The sequence below is a fragment of the Neoarthrinium moseri genome, assembly GCF_022829205.1.
Source record: "Neoarthrinium moseri strain CBS 164.80 chromosome Unknown scaffold7_Wmoseri_CBS_16480, whole genome shotgun sequence".
NCBI classification, from domain to species: Eukaryota; Fungi; Ascomycota; class Sordariomycetes; order Amphisphaeriales; family Apiosporaceae; genus Neoarthrinium; species Neoarthrinium moseri.
The window spans coordinates 226899-252196 of NW_026055121.1; the positions used below are offsets into that span (position 1 = coordinate 226899).

The window sequence follows — 25298 nt, forward strand, 5'->3', positions numbered from 1 at the left end:
GCCGTAGAGTTCCTATTAGACTCTGCACAGTTTATGAATACAGTTTGGAGAACCAGCTCATCATAATCAGGTAAAGGTTCTGTCACTTCATGAAGTGGTCGCAGCTTCACGTTCGTGCTCAGTGGTCCTATATTTGTGGTTCTAGTCATTGCAGCCTGGCAGCGAGGGTCCGATATACGATCAAGCCACTCCTTTCGTACAAGGCCCCTTTCGCGGCTGAGTACGTAGATTGAGTAGAAGAAATGTTTGCGATATTGTAATTATAGTAGTTTATGGAATCGGACTGTGATGCGATCCTTATGGGGTGCGATGTGTGTTGTATTAAAGATGGAGAATGCAACTATCCGTGGCACCTATCAAGGTGGGTTACCACACAACTAGCTTATCTCCTTATCTACAAACCAGCTGCCACCAGCTGACTTTCCATAGACAGCTGGCGGAGCTATCTATGTGTATACCCCCTTACCAAAACGTATCAGACTGTCTCTAAATTATTTCTCCTTCATATCCCGCTTGAACACAAATTACTACTGGCAAGACGTCATTATAGTTTCTTTCCCTTTACTTGGCTGATTATATCATGCCAATGGGGTGTACTCGTACACAAACCACGTATCAGACTCCGTATCGTGTGTCAGATTTGTCTGGATGACCTGGCCGTTCTTCAGACTACCGCTCTCCGCATTTGAGGCCGCTGCTGAGCTACTCTGGCGATGCAGATGGTTCTCGCCAGCCAATACCGTAAAGTTGGCCAGCGAGATCTCATGTCCCTGCTTGACTCGTGTGGTGGGAATTCCGAAGTAAGAAGCGTTGAGTGAGTCGTAGCCAATCGTCAGCTCGTAGTAGCCCCGGTAGTACAGGTCCTGCCACTGAAGCTCTCGGTTCGCGCCAGTCAGCCACTGCGAGGCCGAGTTTGCCTTGTCAATGGTGATGTTCTGCCCGAAGGGGCATGGCGAGGAAACCGCGGATCCAGCGAACTCAACACCCACAGCGCCTGCTCCCGTCTTCTCGTCATAGTCATGCTCCCCGAGCCAGACCAAGTCAGAGACCCACGAGGCGTGTGAGTCACCAGCAAGGAAAACAGTATTGCTGATTTTATTCTCGTCGATAACTTGGAACGTGCGGTTCCTGTTCGCGCCATATCCATCCCAAGCGTCACCGTTGAGAGGGTTCTCAGCTCCTAGTCCCAGACTCTCGTTCATACGGCTGAAGACGATCTGGTTTCCAATGATTCGCCATGTTGCGCCACGCGAAGAACTTTCTTTCAACTTGCGGTAAAACCAGGCCTCTTGGCGAGGACCCATAAGACTGCGCCCGGCATCTTGAGAAATTGCGTGGATGTAGTCCGTGTTCCAGTACAAATCAGTGATGGAACGGTCATACTGACGGGTATCGAGCATAACCAAGTCAAACAGGTCGCCGAAGCTGAAGTCTCTCCAGATGCGTAGGTTGTCGTCCATCTCCACCTGGCGGATAGGCACTGAAAGAAGATAAGCTTGGGATCATTACACAGAAGGCTATCTCACTCACTCCATTCGAAATATGCACGTACGGCATTCATCTTCCGCTGATCGACAGAGACACCGCCATCCTTGACAAAAGAGTCTTCAGTATTGTTCAACTCAGATGCGCCGTCTCGGTAGGTGTTATCAGAAACCTCTTTTCCATGGATCAGATGCATTCAAGACACTCGGTGTTCAAATTTCAGAGCCATACTTACCATGGTCGTCCCAGACCGGGATCCAAGGGAAGTTCTGATGACTTGCAACCAGGTCCAAGTCTGTCCTGTATGTTGCAAGACGCTTCCTGTAATCGTAGAGACTGCGGATCAAGTCAATGACTAGTCGCAGGAACATCAACATAGTATTAGCAAGAAAACCTACGTGAAGATCTCCCGGTCGGGCAGTGGGATTCGCCCATATGAGTTTCCCCAACCATAGTCGCCATTTTTGTACTCATAGATGTAATCACCTAGATGAATGACGTAATCAACGGAGTCCTTTCTGACTGGGTTTCCATACGCGTTGAAGAAGCCAATAGCTGCAGAGGTGATTAGTGACGACCGCAAGGGCCTTTGGTGATCAACCTACGATAATTGCTGCAGGAATACACAGCAATTTTGATGGCAGTGTCAACTTTCGCGTCTTTGGATGGGATGGTCTTTGTGCGGCCAACTGGAGAGGCGTTGGCCGAATTACACACGCTAAACTGGTAGTCTGGACGTGCATTAGTTACTTTGATCCATTGAGGAGTGCCTCTGGTTGACATACAATACGTTGTGAAAGGCTGCAGCTTCTTGGCTTCGACTTTGACGGTGAAATCTACGTCCGAGCTGGTAAAAGCGGTTCCAGAGTCTGCGAGGGTGGTAAAGCAGTCCGTGGTGCTTATTTTCCAATCTACACAGACGGGAGAATCACTCTTAGAGACGAATCCCTCGTTATCATGGCCGAACAGAGGTGCGGTTCCAGAAACGGTGACATTGCTCTTATCGTTATCACTCGACGGTGCAATTCTTGTCCATAAAATAACACTGTCTTCGTAAGGGTCACCACTGGCAACGCCGTGAGTGAAATTGAGCTGCGATGGATCCCATGGCGAGCTGGCGTACGCTCGCTTCGCAACTTTGCTGATCGATACACCCAAGGATGGGTGGTGCAGAGAGGGGGAGAAGTAGTTCAGGTTGCCCGTGAAGGCAGCCAGAGCCGTAGAGGCCAATGGCAAGATGTCGATTGCACGTACCATTGCAGCAACCTACGCGGGGAACAAGTCTAGCAGCCGGATCCAAAAACCAGGTAGACATAGAGGGCATGGCTTCCAATATGTAGTGGCATGAGGGCCTGGTCGATGAATCGTCCTGCAAGACGATCTTCCAACCGTCGTGGATAATCCTTACCTCATGCATCATTACAGTCCCGGTCCCTATCCCGTGGTAATGGTCGACATCATAATTGGCCGCTACTATACGTTCATCCCATGTGGTGTTCCAGGGACAAGCTTTTCAGGGCTGACATTGACTGGGCCACTTTCAAATCCCAGTAAGTTGGTTGGCTGGTCAGACGTATTGCGACTTGCATCTCTGCCTACCTAGGGATCGGACTTGCAGAGGAGAAGTACGACGTAAGTTAATCCCCGTGCATCCGACTTGCAGTAAGCCCCCGGCGACTAGCCCCGGCTTCCAATGAGGGGCGACACAAATGCGTTGAAAAGTACCCAGGAACACCACTCGCCTTCAAAGGGAGACGTGGGCTGCACTTCGTAAGAGGCGCAATGAAGATGATGCCAGGCTGCTCCTCGCTAACAGATCCCTACATAAAGCTGTAATCCAGTGTCCAATGGCGGCGAGGATCGTTGGCACGTTTCCTAGCGAATCCCCACACTAATTGTCATTATCTCCGTCCCTTGCAAGTTGCATAGAACCAATAGTTTTCTGAGTGTTATGTCAGTACGAATGAGACTGGCTATGCCAGAACCTGCAATTGTGCCTCTTCCCCTCTCCTGTGTGGAATATAAAAGGTCGCTGAGAATCCGTCGCCCGGCCATTGGAATTGAGTCGGCATTTTCTGGGTGATGTATCAGGGAATGCGATTGCCAGCTTGCCTGCTGACGGAGACTCACCAATTTAGAGAAATCCTCTGAATCTAACCGAGTACGCCCACGAGGCAAGAGGATATGTCAAAACACTAGAAGGACGGGCTTTTGAGACGGTCGGAGACTCCCGAGAACAGCATTTAGGCCGCTGCACGTTGATAGAATAGCGGCCGAGTTGAAGATAGTCTAGCGGTGGGTTCTAAAGGCTTTAGTGGGTTGAGGAGATATGGGGGTTAACTGAGAGCGTCGTGACTGCGGCGCCCATTGGTGCGCTGGGTGCGGCCAGGGAGCACGTGCGCCGTTTTTGCCAGGGAGTTCCTAGCTTACCAGCGATCGGCACGTACTAACAGCAACTAATACCCAGGGACCCTTCCCCATAGAGCCTGCCCAGCCTGCGGACGTTTGAAAGGATCTGAGTGTAGAGGCAACATTACATGCGCCGAGCGGGAGCGGGGGGAGGTTGTGCTTTCAGATCTTGTTTTCATGGCTTTGTAGCGCACTCGAGTTTATATAACTCTGCCGCATTACCCCAATAGGGCAACAGGTCATCCGCACATGTCGAAGTTGCGGCATCGCGCCAATATCCTTGCAATTGGCCTAGATACACCAGAGACTCTTTTTACCAACAGCAAAGCACATCAACACTTGAGCTTGTTTACGGGCCTGGCGAGGTTCACACAGAATGGCAGCGGCTCACAGTTCCCAAGTTGACCCTGAGAAGGCGAAGATAGACTTGGGCCATAGCAACGATGCTCAACACCCCGATGTCGCCAGAGGGGACGGCGAGGATATCCTCGCGCTGCAAGATCTTGATGCCGCATTGAATATGAAAATGCACCTGGTCAACAACGTAAGCCTACTAAGCCTGGGTCGTGAATTTGAGCTAACTTGCCAGGCCATCGATGAGATTGGTTGGACACCTTATCATTGGAAGTTGTTTGTCCTGAATGGTTTTGGGTATGCGACTTTTGCCCCTTTGCAGCTCTGGCAGGCCCGAATCTGATGTGACATATCAAGCTATGCTGTGGACTCCTTGGTGCTCCTGTTGCAATCGGTTATCGCAACTCCGGCCTTCACGGAATTCGGCCAAGTCGGTTACTCGGCCGGCCTTACGATCTCGGTGTACGGTATGTGGCTCGAAAAGCCCGGCCCCTTCTAACACATGGACTGATATTTCTATTCCTAGTCGGCATGCTCACAGGTGCCATTTTCTGGGGTTTGAGCGCCGATATCATTGGAAGACGATGTAAGTATGAGGAGCTTCTATGTCTCGCTTCCTGATGCCTCCTTCTGAATCATACTCTGAGAATCAGATGCTGATCTGTCTCAGGGGCATTCAACATTTCGCTCTTCATTTGCTCCGGCTCTGCCATTGTAGCTGGCGCTGCGCCAAGTTGGCCGTCATTGGGATTCTTCATTGCAATGGTCGGATTCGGCGGTGGCGGAAACCTGATCTTGGACACGACGGTGTTTCTGGAATACCTACCATCGAACAAGCAGTGGGTTCTCACATTTTTAGCCTGTTGGTGGGGTCTAGGCCAAGCCATAACCGGATTCATCGCCTGGGGGTTCTTGGGTAAGCTGGTTTCTGTTTCTTTCTTCAGCGTACTAACTATTGATAAGTGCCCGAACAATGGAACTGCACGTCAGCCGAAAACTGTCCTCGGGACTCAAACTGGGGCTGGAGGTACACTATGTTTACTGCAGGCGCGCTTGTTCTCGTCATGTCAATCCTGCGGGTAACAATCATAAGGCTCAAGGAGACACCAAAGTACCTCCTGGGCACAGGCGACGACGCAGCGATGGTGGAATCGCTTCAAAGCATTGCCCAGAAGTACGGTCGATCATGTTCATTGACTGTTGAAAAGCTTGAGGCATGTGGCACCGTCGAATCCGCCCACAGCAAAAACCGGTTCTCTCTTCGCGAAGCATACATTCATCTGAGCGGCCTATTCACCACTAGGCAGATAGCTATTTCGACTATACTTATCTGGTTTTCTTGGACCTTGATCGGTCTTGCGTATCCACTTTTCTACGTTTTCCTGAGGTTCGTTACGGCCTCCCCTTTACGAAATGAACCTCAAGCTAATGCCACGGCACAGCTCTTACCTCAAAAGCCGGGGAGCGTACGAAGGGGTCAGTACGTATGACACTTGGAGGAACTACGCTCTGACCAATGTTTCCGGCATCTTTGGTCCAATGCTCGCAGGGTGGATGTGTAACCTTAAGCTCCTGGGACGAAAATACACCATGGTCATCGGGGCACTCGTCACCATGGCTTTCTTCTTCGCATACACAGCGGTGAACACCCCAGAACAGAACGTTGGCTTCTCCTGTGCTATTGCCTTTTGTCTCGTAAGTCTTTCTCCAAAATTGCACCATCCATCTCGGTGCTACACATCTACTGCAATATACCTTGCACTGGTCCGCAATGATGACTGACACGCTTCCAATACAGAATATCTACTATGGAACCCTATGTAAGATTCAGTCCCATCCCTTTCCAACCTGATCAAGTGCCGCTCTCCACTATTTCCTGAGTGAGGCCTACCAGTTTCAAACCCTTGACCACTGAAATATCGGCAGTGAGCACATGGCTAACGTTGAAATCTTAGACGCATACACTCCGGAGGTCCTTCCCAGCGCCCACAGAGCTACAGGCAACGGTATTGCGGTTGCATGCAACCGCATTATGGGAATCATCTCCGCCGTTGTGGGCACGACTGCAGATACATCGACATCGGCGCCCATTTATGTCTGTGCAGCCCTCTTCATCGGAATGGCAGTGGTCAGCGCGGCTTTTCCCTTTGAGCCTTATGGGCGCCGAAGCAGTTAAGCAGCATTAAGAGTGCTCCACTAACAGTCAAGTCAACGAATTATCACGATACTGAGGCATCCTATTCTCTGGTGGCTGGGTCTGAAAAGGTAGCGTCCAGAGTCTGATTCTCTTGTGGCCAATCACTATCGACGGTGTCTTTGTTTCGGTGTTTGGGTATAATTGGAATTTTCGATACCCTTTCCTATGGTGAACAGAACATGATGGTTAAATTGATTCAAATTTGATCATCACGATCATCCCATCGAATCCCGTTGACATCAAACATGGCTCCAGAATCCTCGCAGATGCACCTGGAGCACTTGCCGCTGAGCCGTCCCTACTCCCACCTACACAATGGCGATCACCCTGTTCTTTCCAAGTCAAATTTGCTGCTTTCCCTCAGCCACTTTTCAAAGTCCTGCAACTCTGGCTCCTCCTCCCTCAACTTCGCGATGTCCACCCCATAGCCACTCTGCTCAAAGAAGTGGAACATTCTCCCCACCTCGCCAATGGCCCATCTGATGCCTTTCCCAACGATCCAGTACGACTGCGGCAGCTCCTTGCCTGCCGCGTTGCGGAAGACCTCCTGCGCCTGCTCGAACGTCATCTCCTGGCCCGCGAGCCCGACAGCCCTGCCATCCCACCTCTCGGGGTCCAGCAGGGCCTTTGCGCCAAACAGCCCAATGTCGTGCACGCTCACGAGCTGCAGCCGCGTCGACGGCGACATGCCCGCCCACATGCTGGCGAAGACGGCCCCGAACCGCGACGTCGGGTTCAGGTTGTCAAAAAAGGCAGTAGGCCGCAATATAGTATAGCGCAGCTTGCCACGGCTCTGCTCGGCCGCGCGGCGCAGGTGTAGTTCGATGTTGTGCTTCTGCAGAAAGTGGCCGACGTCGGTCGGCGTCTTCCAGGACTGGGCGTCGCCGCCGCGGTCCACGGACGAGAAGACGATGTGCGAGACGCCCGCTGAGGCGGCCGCGTCAATGAGCGGGAACGCTTGCGACTCTTCGCTGGGCGGCGACGTGTACAGGAAGACCGAGGTGATGCCCGGGTGCGACGACAGGATGGGCTTGGGGGTCCTGATATCGCCCTCGGTCACTGTGAGATCCAGGTTGGGATAACGGGAGGACAGTCCCTGGGCTTTGGCCGAGCTGGCCGAACGCGTGAGAGCCAGGATGATGGGGCCAGGGCTGCCGGTGCCAGCAGACCCCAGGAGTCGGTTGAGCGCCGCGAGGACGGAGCCTCCTTGCTGGCCTGTGGCCCCGACAACGAGGTATGTTCTTGTCGCCATATTGCGTGGCGGTAGTACTAACTTCTGCGCGGGGTCTTACGACAAATACACGGCCTCACTGCTCACGACACATGAATATGAAACTTTGATACTTCGGTATGAGCTAGGTTTATGGCATACCTGAGGAGAGATTTGAGACGAGAATCGGATTCAACTCATGCGAACTCGATTGCTTGCCTTGAGTGAGTATTGAAGCTAATCACTGAGCTGATGCTATGTATGAGGTCATCGGGCATCGCCAACCTTAAAATCTCGGGACCGAGACACCTAAGACAAAGAAAGTTCCTTGGAGGTACGTTCCGGTTGTCTCCTAATTCTTTGAAAATTCTACAGCATCATGGTAGTTCGACCAGTATACTTGGGAGTTGGGATTCCATCTCGACTTTACACCGAGGTCGCGCTTTCAGATGAATCTATTGTAGTATCAGATGATAAAAATTCAAAATCCGCTGGATGAACTGCAAGTGTATCCTCCTCTCATATGCGGGCAACGGCGATACCAGCGCAATCAAGGGCATTTCTGGTCTAAAACTCCATCTTTTTCGTCCAAGTTGCTCTTTTCAGACAGTATACCTCACTAGCGCGAAGCCTTCCACGTAGACGTCGCAAACACGGTCTGACGGCCCTATTCTATAGACGTGGGCCTGTCCAGTTGTCTCTGGCGAGGCGGACTAGCCAGCTCTGTTTGTGCGGGAAAGCAATTTGACGCTCCTTGTGGAAGCCTTCATTCTGCAGGTGCGCAATAAACCTGAGAAAAGTTAGTATCATTGTTGGAAATTTATTGCCCAAAGGAAAGACGTACTTTTCGTTATCAACCCTTGGCTCAAGACACATGTTCATCGTCCGAATGTCTGCTTGCCATACCCAGTGTGCCAGGCTTGACAGCCATTGAGGGACCTTGCCTCTGGCCCATTCCTCGCCAATTATCACGTGCACGCCTCTATCGAAGTCTTCTGCATTCGTATACTTTCCTAGAATGTCCTCTTTGACCCAATACAGTTCAAAATAACCGAAGGGTACGCCGTCCCACATACCAATGGCGGGAAAAGAATGCTTCATCTTCAGTGCGTCGGTAAGAAAAGAGCCGTGGTACTCTCCCCAAAACTTGCTGACACGAGGATTGGATAGCCACATCTGAAGTAGCGATGTATCAGACAAGGTCATGAGATGTTCGTGTTCCCGCGGGCTGCCACTAACGGGTCCCAGAAAAGGAACCGGCTTATTCGACACTGAGGCGACGCGGAACGAAAGATATTTTCCGACAGTGGGGACATATCTTGTATAGAATATCTCTCCCATGCGTGGTGGCTTTGGACGCAGCGGGTGCCGAACACCATTGGTTACAACGTATTGAAGGGGGGCTGGAGGGTAGTAGGTCGGTAGGTGAGATGCAGAGTAATAGGGACTCAGGGGCACGACGGGGTTGCTGGCCACGGCCGTAGGTACAGTGCCTCCTGGTAAATCGGCAGAGAGTAACCCCAATGATGATTCCGGCGAATGGAAATGCCTCTGGCCCGACTCATTCTTCACAGGCGAGGTAGGTCGGCTGCTTATTGGGGATCCGGGGTGTGAGCCACGACGCCTGGGTTGCAGACTGAACAGGAACTCCCCGAAGGGTATCTGCCAGAAGCTCTGTCTTGTCACATACATGCTGTCCCAACCTTCTGAGTTCTCATCGACGCATGTTCCAACGGCGGAATCCAGGGATGAGATGAGACCCATTCTCTCAAGCTTTGGAATCATATTCCGAGAGTGCAAAACGCCCTCACGCTTGATGTTAATGCGCCATTCACCCTTCGGTTTAGCCGCAGCAGGCGTATGCCTCGACTGAGCTGTCTCGAGATACGGAGACGGCTCGGGCTGCTGGAAGTACCAGTACAGCGAAATATAGAGCATCAGCGCTATTTGGCGAGAGGGGCTCTTGGCGGGCTCGAAGTCGTCTGATGAGGGAGTCGAGATGCTTGAGATGAAAATGGTGTCATTTTGAAGAGTCGGCGTTGTAAATTTGCGGATATGCCTCCTGCTTTCGTGGTCTCGGTCAGCGTGTGGTGCAGCAGCATCATCAGTCTGATGTTGTTGAGCGTCGCCGTTCGACTGATGTCCCTGGTCGCGATCTTCAGTATGCAGCACCACGGTCCACCCCGCCGGAAACGGCGAGTGGCGATTATTCAAATCATTCGACTTGAAAAACAGACCGGAGAAGACAGGCTGCGCAGTAATGGTCTGGCCATCCGGAAGGTGAATGACAGAAGGGGCCATGCCTCCGAAGCTGAGCTACTCCCCTACGAATAGCCTCAAGGATAGGCAATACTGGACGAAATGGAGTGTGCTGCGGGGTCGTTTTGGGAGCTTGATATCTAGGTACCCGAGGAGGATAGGTTCTCCACCCTTTGCAAGACGCAGAGTGCCTCTAAATAGGGAGCTGCAGAGGAACAGACGAGATGGATTGGCGAGAGATCACAAGACTGCTGGCTTGGGAAGCCGAGTTGCGCGACTGACAGCTCACTGTGGAATGACATTCGCAAATGTCCGCCGGCCGCTTCCTGCCTGTTGGCCATCTTGTTGTTATAAACGTCACTGAGCTTGCTGAGCTGTCCCGCTGTCAGCCACCAACCCTGCGCGCGCCTGCAGCTGGCTCCGGCTCAGGATGGGGCGTGCCCGCCCGCCGTGGGGCCAGTCGCAAGATTCGTCGTCGCTCCAGCAAATCAAAACTTCTCGATGATCAGGAGATGTCTCTGTTGAGCCGCGACCTCGCGAAACGCTCAACGGCCTCTCGTGACCAATAGCATCCAAGGCATTGTCAGCCGGAGGGCGAAAGAGGATAGTTGGATTGGCCAACTGGAACGAGTATTTGCAACCTCTACCTACTGTATGCGGAAATAGCCGTGTCTGCTATGATCGGGACTGGCTAGAGTGGATGGACGCTGTATTGCTTGCTACCTTGGGCTATAGATCTACTGTAGGTACACCGGTGGTTACGCATTTCCAGATACGACAGTAGGCAAGGTCGGCATACAATACCACACAACCTTCGTGTGAAGTCCTGATCGGCCAGAATCGAGAGAATCGAGGCAAGAAGCAAGAGACTGTTTGTGCCTAGATTTGTACCTATGGCCGTTGGCAGATGCAAGGAAGTCCCAGGTACGCACTCCTTGGTAGGACAAAAATAGGGAACTTCGGAGTCAGTTTGGAACTCTCGTCGGACATTGGCCCCATGCTCTAAGGCGAGTTGCTTCAAATCATCACAAGAGCAACTCAGATGGCGGAATGCCAGCCTTTCATGGATGATGCAAATTGTCGAAGCGATGCCGGTGCTTAAGGTGCTGATACGTGGGATTGGCTCGCCAGATATGCAGCTAACGTGGAAGTCAATTGATTCATCATTTCCATCCCATCCTCTGTCCACTTCATTCCGTGAAGAAACCGATCGAGTTAGCAAAAATGGCGCCCAGCAGCAAGCCCGGTGAGAACATGTTGTGGGGAGGCCGCTTAACTGGTACTTTTGACTCACCCGCCGCCTGACAAAATCTTCGACGAGTTGATACCGCAACCAGCGCCATGGAAATGTGTATGCTAAAGTCGTTCAAGGCGGTCTCGACCCCCTGATGGTCGCATACAACGAGAGCATCTACTTTGACAAGGCTCTCTTCCGAGAAGATATCTTGGGCAGCATAGCCTTTGCCTGGGCCAACTGCAAGGGTGGCATCTTGACTGAAGATGAGTTCAGCAAGATCGAGAAGGGTCTGCATGAGGTCATGAAGGAGTGGGAGTCGGATACCTTCAAGATCATCCCTGGTGTCGACGAGGATATCCACACAGCTAACGAGCGCCGCCTCGGCGAGATCATTGGCAAGGAGATTGCCGGCAAGCTGCACACTGCCCGAAGCCGGAACGAGCAATGCGTATGTGACATGCGAATGTGGCTGCGCGATGAGATGCGCAAGATCGAGAGCTACTTGGTCAGCTTTCTCAAGGTCATCACATCCCGCGCCGAGTCGGAGATTGACTTCGTGATGCCCGGCTACACCCACCTGCAGCGAGCTCAGCCCATCCGTTGGAGTCACTGGATGATGTCCTACGGTCTGTCCTTTGCCAGCGATCTGGAGAGACTCCAGCGTGTCAACAAGAGCCCGCTGGGCTGCGGCACTTTGGCCGGAAACCCTTTCAACATCGACCGAGACATGATGGCCGAGGAACTTGGCTGCGATGGCTTGCTGTGGAACTCCGTGCTACTCCACGGCCGAGTTCGGATTCGTGCGCCTGGCCGACACTTACTCTACTGGAAGCTCCTTGATGCCGCAGAAAAAGAACCCTGACAGCCTCGAGCTCCTCCGAGGCAAGAGCGGCCGTGTCATCGGCCGGGCAACTGGCTTCATGACGACCCTCAAGAACCTTGCTAGCACCTACAACAAGGATTTCTAGGAGGGATTGGGGCCCATGCTAGATACCGCCAAGTCCGTCAGCGACAGCATCCGCATTGCAGAGGGTGTGTTGGCTACTCTGGACACCAAGCCCGAGAAGATGAAGGCCGCTCTCGACCCTCTCATGCTGGCCACTGATCTTGCGGACAAGGTAATCCGCAAGAGCGTCCCCTTCCGAGAGACCCACCACATCTCGGGCCAGGTCGTTGCCCTGTCAGAGAAGACTGACAACCCCATGGACAAGCTCACCTACGAGCAGCTCAAGGGCATCGATGCTCGCTTCGAGGAGGACATCGCCGAGTCTTTCGACTGCGAAGAGAGTGTCGAGATGCGGTCCGCCAAGGGCGGTACCAGCAAAGACAGCGTGCTTCAGCAGATCCGGGTCCTCAAGCAGGCGTTGAGCGAGTAGATAGATCACAGGACATTCTATTGTACAGAAGATCTACCATGACCTTTTTGGACGGGTCTGAATCACTATAAGGTTTAGAAGAAGAAGAAAAACATCCGAACGGGTGTCCAAGGTTTTGCAAAATTAATCAAGTATGAATTCAGCACGCTAAATGGACGATCTACGTGTACGGGTATCTTGGTCTATCCTCAGTCTTTCGTCTCCGGTTTCTTCCCTGGCTTTTTCTCCTTAGACTTGGATGCCTCCTTCTTGGTTTCCTGTTCTTCTTCGACGTCCTCGTCGTCCTTGCCTCTGCTCCTCTTGTCTTGCTCGCGATCCAGTGTTTCCTGTTTGACAGTCAGTCTTGCTATCTTGTGGTCAATCCAAGGATATCACTTACCTGGACCTCTTCGTCGCCCAAGTCCTTCATCTCGTCATACTCCACATCGTACTCCTCTGCCACGGTGCGAATCTCCCTGCGCAGTGCGTTGGCATCGGTCACCAACGACTCCCATTTCTGTGGGTCAAACCCCCGAGACTCGTACAGCACATTCTGACGCCGCGTGACTGTGATGTTGAGCGCCGCCCTGTAGCTCAAGTCCTTGCTGATAAAGAGGAACCACAGATAACCGCCCATGATGGTGGTCAGTCCCGCGAGATATGTCACGGGCTCGACCAGGTCCCACCCGGCGTCGGTGTGGAAGGTGACGAAGTAGACGACACCCCACCACCCAGACAGCGCTGCGAACCCGGCTTTGGCAATGCGATGCGCGGCCCGGTGGGCCAACAGGTCGCATTCCTCCTTGATCTTGGACAGTTCATTGACCCTGCGCGACATGCGCCGCAGCCTCACTCGCATGTAGTGTGTGCGGTCGTTGAAACTCGGCACGCCGACGCGCATCTCGGCATCGTGGCCGTCGATGTCGATGGCGAACTCGCGGCCGCGGGCGGCATCCCGGATGAAGTCGCCAATCTCGGTGCTGCTGCTCCAGCGCACCCAGTCCTTGTCCTTCGCCGGCGTGTCTGGGCCCTCCCGGCCGAGCCCCGAGGCCGACGCGACGTGGGAACTCTGGTCCTGTCCCTCTCTTTTCTCGCCGCTCTCGTCCTTGTCGGAGGCTTCGGCTCGGAAGTACACGTTGGGCATCTTCTCGCGGCCGTCCTGGTCGTACACCGGCGGCAGCTCGGCCTGGATCAGGCGTTCGAGGTACGAGAGAGGCTGCTGGGGGTGTACGAGAAGCGCGAGGGGTTGGATGTCCTCGTTCTGCGCTATGGATCTGAACTCGCCCTTGTTTCCCTTCTCGTCGTGGGTGGCATCGACGGGCAGTGGGAGGATGAGCTTCAGCAGTCGAGTGGGCGTCGTCAAGAGCTTGCCTGGGAGCCGAACTCAGTCAGCCTCGGATTCATCCCCGGATCGCGGTTCATGCAGTCACTCGGGCTGCGGAGTAGGAACGCTCTCTTACCTGAAGTCATGGTTTTGTTAAGGTTCTTGTGCTCCAGATCGACAGGCGGCTTGTCGGCGCCTTCGCGTTGCCATGGCCTCTTGATCTGCTGCTTCGTGGCAGCTTCAATGCCGGCTTTGACTTCAGCCTCGTGGGCATCCTGATCCCGCTGGTTGGTCTCCCTGGCCGTCTCGTCCTGCAGCTGCCTCCTGGCCCTGACCGTGGACGCGAGGCCCCGAAAGACACCAGTCCGACAGCTCACGGGCCGGGTCTGCCTGCAGCCCGCCGTGGGGGCACGCCGCAACGCTGTGCTCAGCTGCGAACAACCGTGGCGGAAAACATAGCTCATCTCTGCTGCTGTGCATCAAGAAAAGGAGAGTGCTAACGAGGGAACTCTTGTCTTGTGAGTGACGACGACGCATCGAGGCATGTCGACTTGGCTGGCCACGGATCAAATGCTCCTGAGCTGGGCCAAGCTGCACGCGACGGGCAGTGACGTCAGGTGTTGTGTGGTGCCGGCTCCGCTGTCGACCCGGCGGCATGGTAGGTTGGTTAGCGCATTTGACAGCGGCCAGGGAGGCCAGAGGCGCCTCTCTGCAGCATGCTTCAACACGACAAAACAGCGCAGCCACAAGGCCGTTCATCACATATGAACGTAGCTTTCATTTCATCAGCCTCCGTCATCGGTGGTAGAGTAACCATACCGTACCATTGAATACATAGCTAGCCTGGGGGTGCGATTGGCCAGCTGGCACGAGTGACGCCAACGTGGTCCAGTCCCTCCCATCTGCACTCACTCTTGAGTGGTGTTAGCTAGGTATCAGAGGCCAGCTGACGGTCGAATGTCTGCAAACATTGCGCTCAGCATCTTGCATTTTGGGGACTATTTGGAAGTCCTGTCAGCAGCACATACGACGTCTCGTAAGCCCAGGAATGCACTTGCCAGACAGCGAGCGATGCCAGTCAACTTACTCCTACGCCAATGAGTACAGTGTACCTGCGACAACATGCTCCTCAAGGCTATGCTCCTTAAGGCTATGCCCAGGAGTAGGAACTGAGCACTGACGATGCTTGATGTTGACACCTTCAAATTTGAGAGAGCCTTCACATTTTTCTAGTAAGCGCTTGAGTAGCGGCCTCCACGTCTAAGCGCGGATTCCTATGGCAACCTTTTAAGGCGAACCGGTCAGACATTCAGCCTCATTGTTGCACCAACTTCAATCGCTGCTAGAATACCATGTGGTCCTGTGGGATTTGCGTGCCTAAACTGGCAACTTCTCACCATCTCCCCCCATTGTTACCCGGCGAAGCGCGGTGCTCGGCGAAAAAAATAGGCTCAAAGTCCCACTGTGGAAAATATGCTGCCTTGTGGCGTGGGTCGGATCCCCTCAGTGAGGCCTAAAAAAAGGACAAATCATGTTATCTTTACGGGGACACAGCCTTGAGTTATACGGCTGCAGGGGCGGTGCCAGAATCCTCCCATGCGGTTGGGGCACTTGGTGTTACCGCGTCTTAGGCAATGCTTGTCTTGTGCCGCAGAAAAGTAATGGGCTTAGACCTTTGATGACCAACAACCTGGAAACATATCACGTCGTCAGCCTGTGTGTGACATACGGCGAGGGGGCCCCTCATGTTTTCCCAATCCATGAAAAGGCGTATCTCGCTGCTTTTCTTTATTTTATTAGAAAAGCTCCTTCAACCTATAGGTGCATACGTTTTCATCCCAACGTCAAGATCGTAGCCACCAACCACAGTGGACCAACTCTTGTAACAAACTACTTCTGACATATAACGGCACTGTCGCTGCGCCTAAACATGTTCCGACTCCGGTCTTCAACAATACTTCTACTCCTCGCCTGGATGACAGGGTCTGCTCTGGCCGATTCCGATACGACCAACTTCAAAAGAGATTTTATCATCGGCATTTCGGTTGCAGCTGCGGTCACGATAGTCTTCACGTTTCTACTCTGCCTATTCGCTCAGTGTGGTCCCAATCTCATACGGAGATGCTGCGGCCGCAAGACGAGGAAAGAGTACTGGTTACGACCATCAGATGATGAATCGCGGGTTGAGCACCAGGCACAACCCTTTCCCGAGATGCAGAGCCGCAACGGTTTAATTCCTTCTCGGGTATAGAAGAATCGGAAAAGAACTGGGGGACGCCGATAAGACTCAAGGAAATAGTGGACTTGGGACGATCTCAAGTCCACCCATGCCGTGCAGCAGCTATGTCATCAGACGAAGCGAATCAGGATCAGGTCTTTGCTTGGTACAGATCATGGCTTCCGGAGGCTATTCATTACATGGGGTGGCCTACGCCTTCGACGCTGTGTCCGTCTGTCTATCACTGGAGCTAGGCTATGGACGGCAAGGCAGCAGCTATACCATCGTATTGCAGTGTTGTAAACTAAACCTTGCCAATGGCATTGAAGGTTTATTGTTGAGCGATCTGGGTTGCTTTCGCCGGATTCAAGGACGGAGACGTTCGTCGCGAAAGCTGGACCAGAAGGGTCGAGATAGGCTACGAAGGTCATATTAACAGATATGATCAAGGCCAGATACCTGCTGTGAGCTGGAAGGGCTGGAGAGACTCGGCAGCTATTTCTAAGTTAAGGAATGTACTATGTGGTGCCTCCTAACCGCTCGATGACTTATGAATTACGCAATACCCTTAAATAAAATCAACAAAACTATAATTCAGACTCATGCTATATATATCTTACATCCGTGTGGCGGGCCATGAAAATCACAAGACCTAGAAGCTTTTAGGAGGCTTTCGGAGATGGGAAAGTCACTTCACGAGTCTAGACATTGACATATCCAAGCGCAAGACGGGATCATCAGTTTCATATTCCCACGTATAGTTATCTCGTTCAAGATCAATACTCTCCCAAACAGCCCACGTAAGAAAACCCTGTCCCTCAGTATCCAGATTGATGATGCCCATTTAAAGCACCCATGTGTAGAAATGAAAGTAGAAAGTGGGAGCGACTTCTAAGATCATGAATAGAACTCAAGCAAAGCCCTGCCCCAGAACTGTGTGATCCATGACGGTGATGTGATCGTCTGCATCCTAAGCTTCATTCATCGGAGGTATAAGTTGATTACACTGCAATTTCACTCGTAGCTTCTGTGAATGGACACCCAATCGTGTAGTACTGCGTGTAAATCTCCGTGACAGTGTCTGGGAAAGTGAAATGGCTACTCCGAGGCCGGGTGCTGCACCTAGAAATGTACGTAATGTAGTCTGTCGTTGTCACCGTCTTGGTTACAGTAACCTTTCCAGTGGAGCTAGTTGAGCCCCATCCATAGGATGAAGTAGGTGGGTGTGGATATGCCCATGGAGTTGACGATGACCTCCGCTTGTGTGTCGAAGATGAGGAGTACGCCCATGGATCAGACAGTGTTGTCGCAGGACCAACGTCTCCAGTTGATGTGGGAGGCACGAGCAAACATTCACAAACGCTGGACAGAGCATTGTCCGCTCCAAACCGTGTGCAAGACTCTTCTAGGGGGTAAGGAACCGGAGGTGAAAGTACTGGTGGCGCAGCTTCCAAGTATTCGATGCAAAACTCGAACGATTGGCTGGGATATTCCATCGCAGCCTCCATGCAGTCATCTTGCAAACACGGGCCAAGGGTTGGCTCTGGGTCTAGAGTACTTATCGCCGTGTCTGTATAATCAAAAGATGTGTTGGGGTCCCATGTACTGGCTGGATCCGGAAAGGGAGTCTCTTCTACGCTCGAGAAGTCCTGGGTGTAAGACCAGGAGAAAGTGTCCGTGGTGCTGAACCAGGGATCTGACCAGTCCGTCGTGGTTTCCGAGGGCTCTGACCAGGTCTGTCCGTCTGAGAAGTAAGACTGCCATGGATCCGGGCTGTCTGACGTGGGATCGTACCATGTTGGTGACGCCAGTGAGAGTCCGTCATCCCAGTTACTTGTTGAAGAACGACGTGGGTTTCCTGGAGATCGCGCGAGTTAGTCCGTATGTTTATAATTGCCAAGTAGTAGGGCTAATCATCGATTGTGTTCCGTGAGCCGGTAATCTCTTTGTAAAGCATCTTACCGTGCTGCGAGACAACAATCTCAAAATACGCCAGATAAAGGCTCAAGAATATGTTGGTGCGCATGGTGTGTGTTTGTTGATGTGAACAACTTGGGCGACGTAGGCTTGCAGAAAGTGTAGCTTTGAACTAACTTGCCGTACCATTCTCGTTGTGAAGGCCTCATGCTTTAAATAAGTAGATTGCTTCCATTCTAGATGTGATACCAAGACCATGGCTTCGAAGGACTTGAGGGTTTGGTTGGCCTAGAGCAAACCGTCATCAATTGCTACAATACTTCCTGCCAAGATATGGGAATGAAGTCAGATCTGTTGCTTGCCGTTTTGCTTCGGACGAGCTTGCAACATCGTACAGGTAGGCCTCCTGCGAAATGTGCTCGGAGAATGGGTGGGATGGAATACATGTGGACGATCCAGCCTATCAACTGAACCTCTCTAAGAGAATCTGAATCTCTATGGGGCATAGTTCGGTGCTCGTACAATTACGGAGTGGTGTGACAAAGCAACATGATTGTGCAACTAGGTGCCCGCATTGTACTTCCAACCAGCCGGATCGTGGTGACTGCCGCAGTGGTGTTCTGCTCCAAGATCTGATCTGTGATGAACCAGCCTTCAGCGGAGGATACGATGGATAGAACGTTCCACCAACGGTCCTCCCGATAGAGCCAGGAGGTCAGAGGAGCTTTGCCGACTTGTGTTACATACGACTGGCATATTCTGGACATAACCTGCCATTGATCGATGGAGTAATACAATACTCCATGTAAGCGAGTTGACTCCACCTGTGTCGCAAGTAACTGTTCAGATCCAGACCACCTGGGGGACACTTGCCTCTCTGTCTTGATCATCGGTCGGTTTTCCCGGAGCCTCCGCCGTTACCATGCTATCAGTCAGAATATCTAATGGCTGACAACAAACTTTCCGAGACATATGATTGTGCGACAGTGGTTGAATCGGTCATGACTGCCATGCGTTACCGGCCCTTTTCCGGACTTGGTGAATCGGTAAACCTCCTTCGGCACGGCGCATCTCGAAACCCCCGCACGCTTGTATGAAGACAAGAGGCGTGGGCTGTGTTTGCAGGCGCGGCATTTGCTCTCTGTAGCAGTCCAAACAAGTCGCCAACCGAACCGCTCAATACACAGCTGGGTATTCATTTTCAAGTATCATCGCTACCTTCCCTTGCAACTGCTCCAGGTATTGGAGGTTTATAGTAATCACCGATGGACTCGGATACTCCTCTTGCCGAATGGCTCTCAAAGCTACTAAAGCACATAACTCGAGCATCCGAGCCTTCTTCACCGGTACTTTCAGGATACATGCCAACCGTTGCCCGTCTTGAAGCTGCCTGATGCGAATCAACCCGAGATGTCTTGTTCCGAAATACGCTTGCTACTCTGACACGCTGTGTCGAGTCTAGCTTAAGACAAACCCAATTTCGGCCACATCAGCGTGAGCTCACTATTACTGAGATGAAGTGAGAAGCAACCAAAGGCTATTGATTCTGCCCACTTAGGCGGTTGAGCTCTGTGCTGTGCTGCAATTGACTACTAACATAGAGTCCTACTAGGTGGAACACTGCAACCCCATGGAGGAAGGCACTCCAGCACTACGCACCCCATTGAAGCATAGTAGAATAGGCACTATTAGGCACATATCAATACTTGAATCTTTAATCGCAGATATGTAGCCAGATTCCTCATTGGCAGGCCGACATTGACCGGGTAGTGACGCATTTGCTGAAGACGGCCCTCAATCAATTATGGAGGCTAGTGGGGTAACACTGAACCAGCGTTCATTGGCTGCCTCAGGCAGCCGCAGCGGCTACTCTGCATGCCAGACTCAGCCATATCCAACCTCAATCAACCACAACTGCCAGCCCTCAGAGAGTTAATCCTTTTGTCATCTATGATGAACATTCACTACTCCTGATGTGGATGTATCTCATTGGCGGATCTCTCTCGCTTTACCACACTAGGCGGAAGGGCATCGAGTTCACAGCAAAAAAAAGCATCCCATCCACTGGTGACCGCCACACCCCCAGTAAGGGTTGAACGCTCAGGATTACAGGATGCATGAGCTCTTCCTCACCGCTGCCCTCAAAGATGGCGACATAGAAAAGGCATGTGCCGTGCTTCAAGGGCTGTGCTGGATGTCTGCGCGGCATAATGTCTACCACCTCGGCTTCTACGCTGGCCCACCAAAAGCAAGGGGCCTTCCCAACGTCAAGTCCCTACCACCGAACCGTTACTCTGCGCAGTGGCATGAACTCAGCAGGGAGCTGACTCGATCCTCTTATGTATTCCATTTGGTACATGAAGTACTCAAGGATAGAGATTTTGGCACGGGCAATGCGATGATATGGGACAATATGCCCGGCACGCTGCGTTGGGCAGGCTTCCCGGACCCAGAACGAGAGAAAGATCAGGTGATCACGTACAGAAAGAAAATCGACATTCCCGACCAGAAAGGCCTATTAACAATCATGGCCGGCAATGGCCAAGGGTGAGATTGGAGACGTTCCGCACGTCGACCTGTTATCTCGAACTAACCCTTTCGCAGATACAAGACAGAGCTCATACAGGAGACCTATTCCTTCATCAGAGACAACATGGAGTTCATATTCAGTAGGTATTACCACTTGCCACCGTCGCCTGAGCAGTCCGGGCCCTCGACGAGTCTGCCGGCGTGGTCAGACCTCAAGCCTGTAGATCCAGCGAGGAAGTGGACCTTCAGTGTGAAAAGGGATGTCTTGGAGGACGGCCAACCTGAGAAGATGAAGCAAGCAAGTAAAGGGATCGCGGAAGTTAGAGCAGAACTCGACTCGATGTTCAGTTTCAAAGCGATAGACAGACGCATTTTTGATACGCGCATCGCGGCACCGCAGGTGATGCCTGGGCAGCAGCCTTAAGGATGGGTGTTTTAAATTACGCCACACATAGGAAGCATATCCTCTTATCATTGCCGCCTTGGTATTTGTATCTATAATCATGCTTAGGGGTGATAACATTGGGGAGAAGAAGGACAATACCAGTGGGGAGCCAGGTATCGATGTCCCTGTGCTCGTGATGCCTCCCGTTAAATTCACAACCTTATGCATGTCTGAAACTTTTTGACTCAGATATTCTTTTTCTATCTTAAAATCATATTGCCTTCAATAGACCGTTGGATCGCATGGTTCAGCCTGTGCGGTAGGACGTCTTCCGCTAGTGTTCAACTGGAACTTGGGAAGCATGGTATAACCGATCGCATTAAATGCAGAGCCGCTCTTGTCTCCTCACCATTTGGTCAAGAATCGCCAAGATTGTCTGCCTGGCACGCCCGCGTTAGTTGACGAAACGTTGCCGATCCCAAGGTCCCTGAGGCGTAGTGCTCCTCCATATACCAAATGACGGAATGGCAGTGGTACTTTGAATACCACTTTGAACGATACATCTCTACAGAAAAACATCTTCTCCAAGCCCTGGTCACGCAGTAGTTTGCAATATGAAGTTTCACTAGCCTTCTCATCTCAAGGCCCTAAGATGACCAGGGCTCTCCTGTGCCGCAGAGGCGCAGGCACTCCATTCTACTAGGGAAAAAGGACTGTGCATCTGCCGATGCACAGTCCTTTCTATGGGTCACCGTCTCTGCGGATGAAGCAGTGTCGTAAGAAGACCAATTGGAGCGATCATCATTCCAAGCACATGGTTGTGGAGCAGTATAGAAGACGCATAGCCAGTGCCAGGTCTAATCACGGTTGTCGCAGGAAGGAAGAGACAGGCGGCGAAGCTGAGTATGATCCTCCACGTGGAGCCCTGGTCGAGCCAACGTTACCCACGTGAGACGGCGTTTAATCCCGCCTACCTTTTGAACAGCCATTGATCACCATCGACCAGTGCAATACTATGCTCCAACGGCTGCCAGGACTATCCAAGTTCCACAACTAGATGGTTATACGGAGCGCGCAGGGTGTATAATCGGACTTGGCGGTACGTTAATGTTAATTATTTGGTCAGCATGCCGTTGCGTAGATGCTGTCGCGGGTACTTGAATAACGGAACGCTCAAACAGCCAGCCTGTATTGTGCTTGCCCACCCTAGTAAGTGGCATGATCCTCCTTGGATGTAGTGGCCTACTAGCCTAGGGATCTCTTTCCTAAGATCTTAGTTGCACAAGGGTTTGAAGTAATATGACATGGCGCAGCACTGCCATGGTGTAGAGTATGTGCCAAACGGCGGCTCGCGACATATCCGGGAGTCCGCCTCGCGATCACATCAGGAGTGCTCGGGGGAAATGAACGATATTCTGCTGCCTCCTCTAGCATCACCGCTACTCTTCACCCGACCTGGCTGCAGTGTCGGTAACTGCTCCCGAATTATGGTACGGAGGCGTCAAGAAATATAGCGCTGCAATTTGCCCAGCAGCCGAGGGTGGCACGAAACAACCCCATTAAAATTTTAAAACTACACGGGGTGTACTACGACACGAAGGAATTGGCCGCTGAATAAAGGTATGTGAAAGAGGGCATGATTAGATCTTCCTAGGCATGGTGATCCTTCGGCCTCTCAAAATAGACTAACGCCGCAACTCCTGATCCGGGCCCACGAAATCCTTCGATGCGTGGTCGGTCACAATTATGGGTCGTGGGAGCGGTAGCCCGGTTTTTCTTGTTCCTCTTTTCGTACAATGACGAATCTGCTGTCATACAGGGTAGAATAAATATATAGGAATATGAGTATAGGGATGAGCAGCGTTGTACTTTAGGATTCGTATTAGGTCTTACTGTTTCTTTGCTTGATTTGAAGTGACCCGTGCGTTGTACGTTGTTCCTTGGCGTGTTTACCAGGGTGATGTTCCTCAAAGTCCGCCGGGCCCTTAGGAGTGTTTCTTCATAGCCGACCACCTGAGACTAAATCCATCGCGGAAGCCCGTAAACGATACCTCGCAAAGTAGACCCAATCCCTTTCTTATCTTCTCGCTTAATAACGTCGTGCTATGGCTGGGAAACGTGTACGCCTTGCATTCTCATTCTCATTTGAGCGAGAGTGAAGCAGTGGATCATCCTGCTCCGCTGGGTTAGCGTGTTCCAGCCTTATGAGGGCATGCTCGGTCCCGAGTAGAGGTGTAACTGCCTATGTATATAGCACATAAAGTGAAGACTTGTAGGGCATTGCTCCAAACATACCCTGCCTGCGGGATTTGATCGTCGGCATGTGTGCTTCAGCGCCGATGGCCCAACGGCCTCTGCCATAAGTTAAAACGTCAAACGAATTTGTCTAACGCTTGAACAGATTTCAGACCACGCATAAGCTCTTCCATGTGAGCAACCAAACTACGTGATTGAATTGCAGCGTTACTGTTCAGAACTCCATCCTCCTCCGTGCCGATCCTCCCTCTCACTTGAGGGTATAAAACGCACTGTCCAGCGTGTTTTGACTCTACTTTGAAAGACGGTCCAAATATAGTTCAGGGATCTAGAACCAACCTGTTTAGGCACCCATACAACAGGCGCAGTAACTAAGCGAGAAAATTGCAGACGGGGAGGGTACATGCCACAGAGGTAACTTGAGTAAGTCGACTTCTTGTCGTACAAAACACTTTACCGAACATATGGTCTTATCCGTAGTGATCTCGACGAATAACATATTCTCATCACTAAAACGGGACCGTATATGACCTCCCTGCATATTGCGACGTCTGACCAAAGTTAGAAAGCGAGGCGCGGCGTACTATCCTTGTTAGCATGCCGTCTAAACAAGTATCTCTACTTGTTGAGAGGATCTTGATATACTTGCTATGCTGCCAGAGAACTCCGTTCATGTGTGTAGCAAAGGGATCCAAAAAACTGTTTGGTGGCAACATATATCATGACCGATTACTCTCTCAGCTATAGAACCATGGAGGCCCCTCCAACAAAACCACATATCTGAATTTCTTGGTATATGAGACAGACAGTGAGTTGACTGGACCAGATTATGAAAGCATCCAGTATTTTAATTTATTACCAGTCATTGCGTATCACCTCACACTTGAGAACTTGTTTTGACAATTCATTTTGCACTGTTCGCAGTGCAGTAACAAGCACAGGTATCTCTATGTCTGTGAGTATGACAGAATTTTCAGTGGAATAGCGTGGATATTTGTAATCACTGGAGCCATTAGACAAGAGAACAAGTTCAGTCTCACATATACCAGGCCTGAGCGGTCAACACTGGGGAGGTTTACGGGATCCCCTTGGAACACAAGCTCCTCTACATGAATTATGAAGATAGCTATGTCAGGCGAAAAGTACAACTTGCTCAATATTGCAATCACATCTTATCGAATACCTAAAGAAAGATTCTCACTTTTGAACGCTTTGATTGTTCTCGTAAACCAAATTCGTCTGATAATATTTTGACGGCTGTGCAAATTAAGCAGGAACGATGAATAACTCAGTGGACTCCTCGAGGACCTCACAACATAGGTAAGGTGGACGATTTACTAGCTTTGCTTATGACTTGCCGGTCATTGAATGTTATAGTCTGACGTCACCTCACCCTGTCAGATTGTAGTCAGGAGGCTGCAGCGTCGGAATTTCCATGTTGAGGTAAGCCAATATTGCCAAAAGTCCCGGACAAACAATCAAAGCGATTTTCGACGCCACAGAATCGCGAAAGCGAACGCGAAGCGCCACGATCATCGGTCCGCCTTTCTTTTTCCCCTGGTTGTCAGACCCGCTCTTCCGCGCGGAGTTGACGAGTATAATAGCAGACCTCTATTAATCTGACGTCCGCTGGTGATGATTTCGTTGATTGGGCTGGCAATGTGACGGGCTCACACACACGCAATATCGGCTCAATAATTCTTTCACTTGACTGGGTCAACTGTAAGCCACAAATCAACCATAGCGCTGACGCCGTATAGCGGGTGCACCCCTGCGTGATGTATAATATCCGTAGTACGTCAGATCAAGGCCAGGGTTGTCGCCAATGCTGCAGGTGTTACTTCCAATTGCCGACAAGATCCTCTCCTGGCCCAGGCCTATCTCGTGCTCACATGATCTCCGCTGTCTGTGTACTATGTAAGCAATATGCACACTCTAGGGCTGTCCAGCCTTATGGAGTGCGAAGGTACCGTACATGCAGTAGATTCATAGTTTGTTTGCCAAGACCGCGCATTTTCTCAGCCCCGACTACTAGCAAAATAGCCATATTTGGTGGAACAACATCTTTGAAAAAGGCGAGTTATCATTGGGGAGCGCACACCCGTGTGGGCGGACTTGCTTCCTCGGCAAAGGTAAAATGCCTTACGCGGCCTTGCCTACTGA

The 25298-nt window shown here is 51.6% G+C and overlaps 9 protein-coding genes across 9 annotated transcripts; 4 read left to right on the forward strand and 5 right to left on the reverse strand.

Moving 5' to 3' along the window:
• Window positions 1–578: 578 nt before the first annotated feature.
• On the reverse strand, window positions 579–2742 carry JN550_003008 (uncharacterized protein; the record flags this gene model as incomplete). Its single annotated transcript, XM_049314365.1, has 6 exons — window positions 579–1480; window positions 1531–1659; window positions 1721–1821; window positions 1884–2040; window positions 2091–2216; window positions 2271–2742. The coding sequence occupies 6 exons, from the start codon at window positions 2740–2742 to the stop codon at window positions 579–581; spliced, it is 1887 nt and encodes a 628-aa protein (XP_049174843.1).
• Window positions 2743–4270: 1528 nt separating this feature from the next.
• JN550_003009 (uncharacterized protein) lies at window positions 4271–6424 on the forward strand (the record flags this gene model as incomplete). The annotated part of the gene is made up of 8 exons (XM_049314366.1): window positions 4271–4545; window positions 4606–4715; window positions 4775–4834; window positions 4919–5164; window positions 5212–5635; window positions 5691–5943; window positions 6047–6068; window positions 6204–6424. 8 exons carry the CDS (start codon window positions 4271–4273, stop codon window positions 6422–6424), a joined length of 1611 nt encoding a protein of 536 aa, XP_049174844.1.
• Window positions 6425–6767: 343 nt separating this feature from the next.
• JN550_003010 (uncharacterized protein) lies at window positions 6768–7697 on the reverse strand (the record flags this gene model as incomplete). The annotated part of the gene is made up of 1 exon (XM_049314367.1): window positions 6768–7697. The coding sequence occupies one exon, from the start codon at window positions 7695–7697 to the stop codon at window positions 6768–6770; it is 930 nt and encodes a 309-aa protein (XP_049174845.1).
• A 630-nt stretch (window positions 7698–8327) lies between these two features.
• JN550_003011 (uncharacterized protein) lies at window positions 8328–9956 on the reverse strand (the record flags this gene model as incomplete). Its single annotated transcript, XM_049314368.1, has 2 exons — window positions 8328–8445; window positions 8500–9956. 2 exons carry the CDS (start codon window positions 9954–9956, stop codon window positions 8328–8330), a joined length of 1575 nt encoding a protein of 524 aa, XP_049174846.1.
• Window positions 9957–11138: 1182 nt separating this feature from the next.
• Window positions 11139–12119, forward strand: JN550_003012 (uncharacterized protein; the record flags this gene model as incomplete). Its single annotated transcript, XM_049314369.1, has 3 exons — window positions 11139–11193; window positions 11286–11941; window positions 12000–12119. 3 exons carry the CDS (start codon window positions 11139–11141, stop codon window positions 12117–12119), a joined length of 831 nt encoding a protein of 276 aa, XP_049174847.1.
• A 15-nt stretch (window positions 12120–12134) lies between these two features.
• JN550_003013 (uncharacterized protein) lies at window positions 12135–12527 on the forward strand (the record flags this gene model as incomplete). The annotated part of the gene is made up of 1 exon (XM_049314370.1): window positions 12135–12527. One exon carries the CDS (start codon window positions 12135–12137, stop codon window positions 12525–12527), a length of 393 nt encoding a protein of 130 aa, XP_049174848.1.
• A 188-nt stretch (window positions 12528–12715) lies between these two features.
• JN550_003014 (uncharacterized protein) lies at window positions 12716–14294 on the reverse strand (the record flags this gene model as incomplete). Its single annotated transcript, XM_049314371.1, has 3 exons — window positions 12716–12853; window positions 12907–13877; window positions 13967–14294. The coding sequence occupies 3 exons, from the start codon at window positions 14292–14294 to the stop codon at window positions 12716–12718; spliced, it is 1437 nt and encodes a 478-aa protein (XP_049174849.1).
• Window positions 14295–17049: 2755 nt separating this feature from the next.
• Window positions 17050–18074, reverse strand: JN550_003015 (uncharacterized protein; the record flags this gene model as incomplete). The annotated part of the gene is made up of 2 exons (XM_049314372.1): window positions 17050–17906; window positions 18011–18074. The coding sequence occupies 2 exons, from the start codon at window positions 18072–18074 to the stop codon at window positions 17050–17052; spliced, it is 921 nt and encodes a 306-aa protein (XP_049174850.1).
• Window positions 18075–20078: 2004 nt separating this feature from the next.
• JN550_003016 (uncharacterized protein) lies at window positions 20079–20918 on the forward strand (the record flags this gene model as incomplete). Its single annotated transcript, XM_049314374.1, has 2 exons — window positions 20079–20512; window positions 20570–20918. The coding sequence occupies 2 exons, from the start codon at window positions 20079–20081 to the stop codon at window positions 20916–20918; spliced, it is 783 nt and encodes a 260-aa protein (XP_049174851.1).
• Between the last annotated feature and the right edge of the window lie 4380 nt (window positions 20919–25298).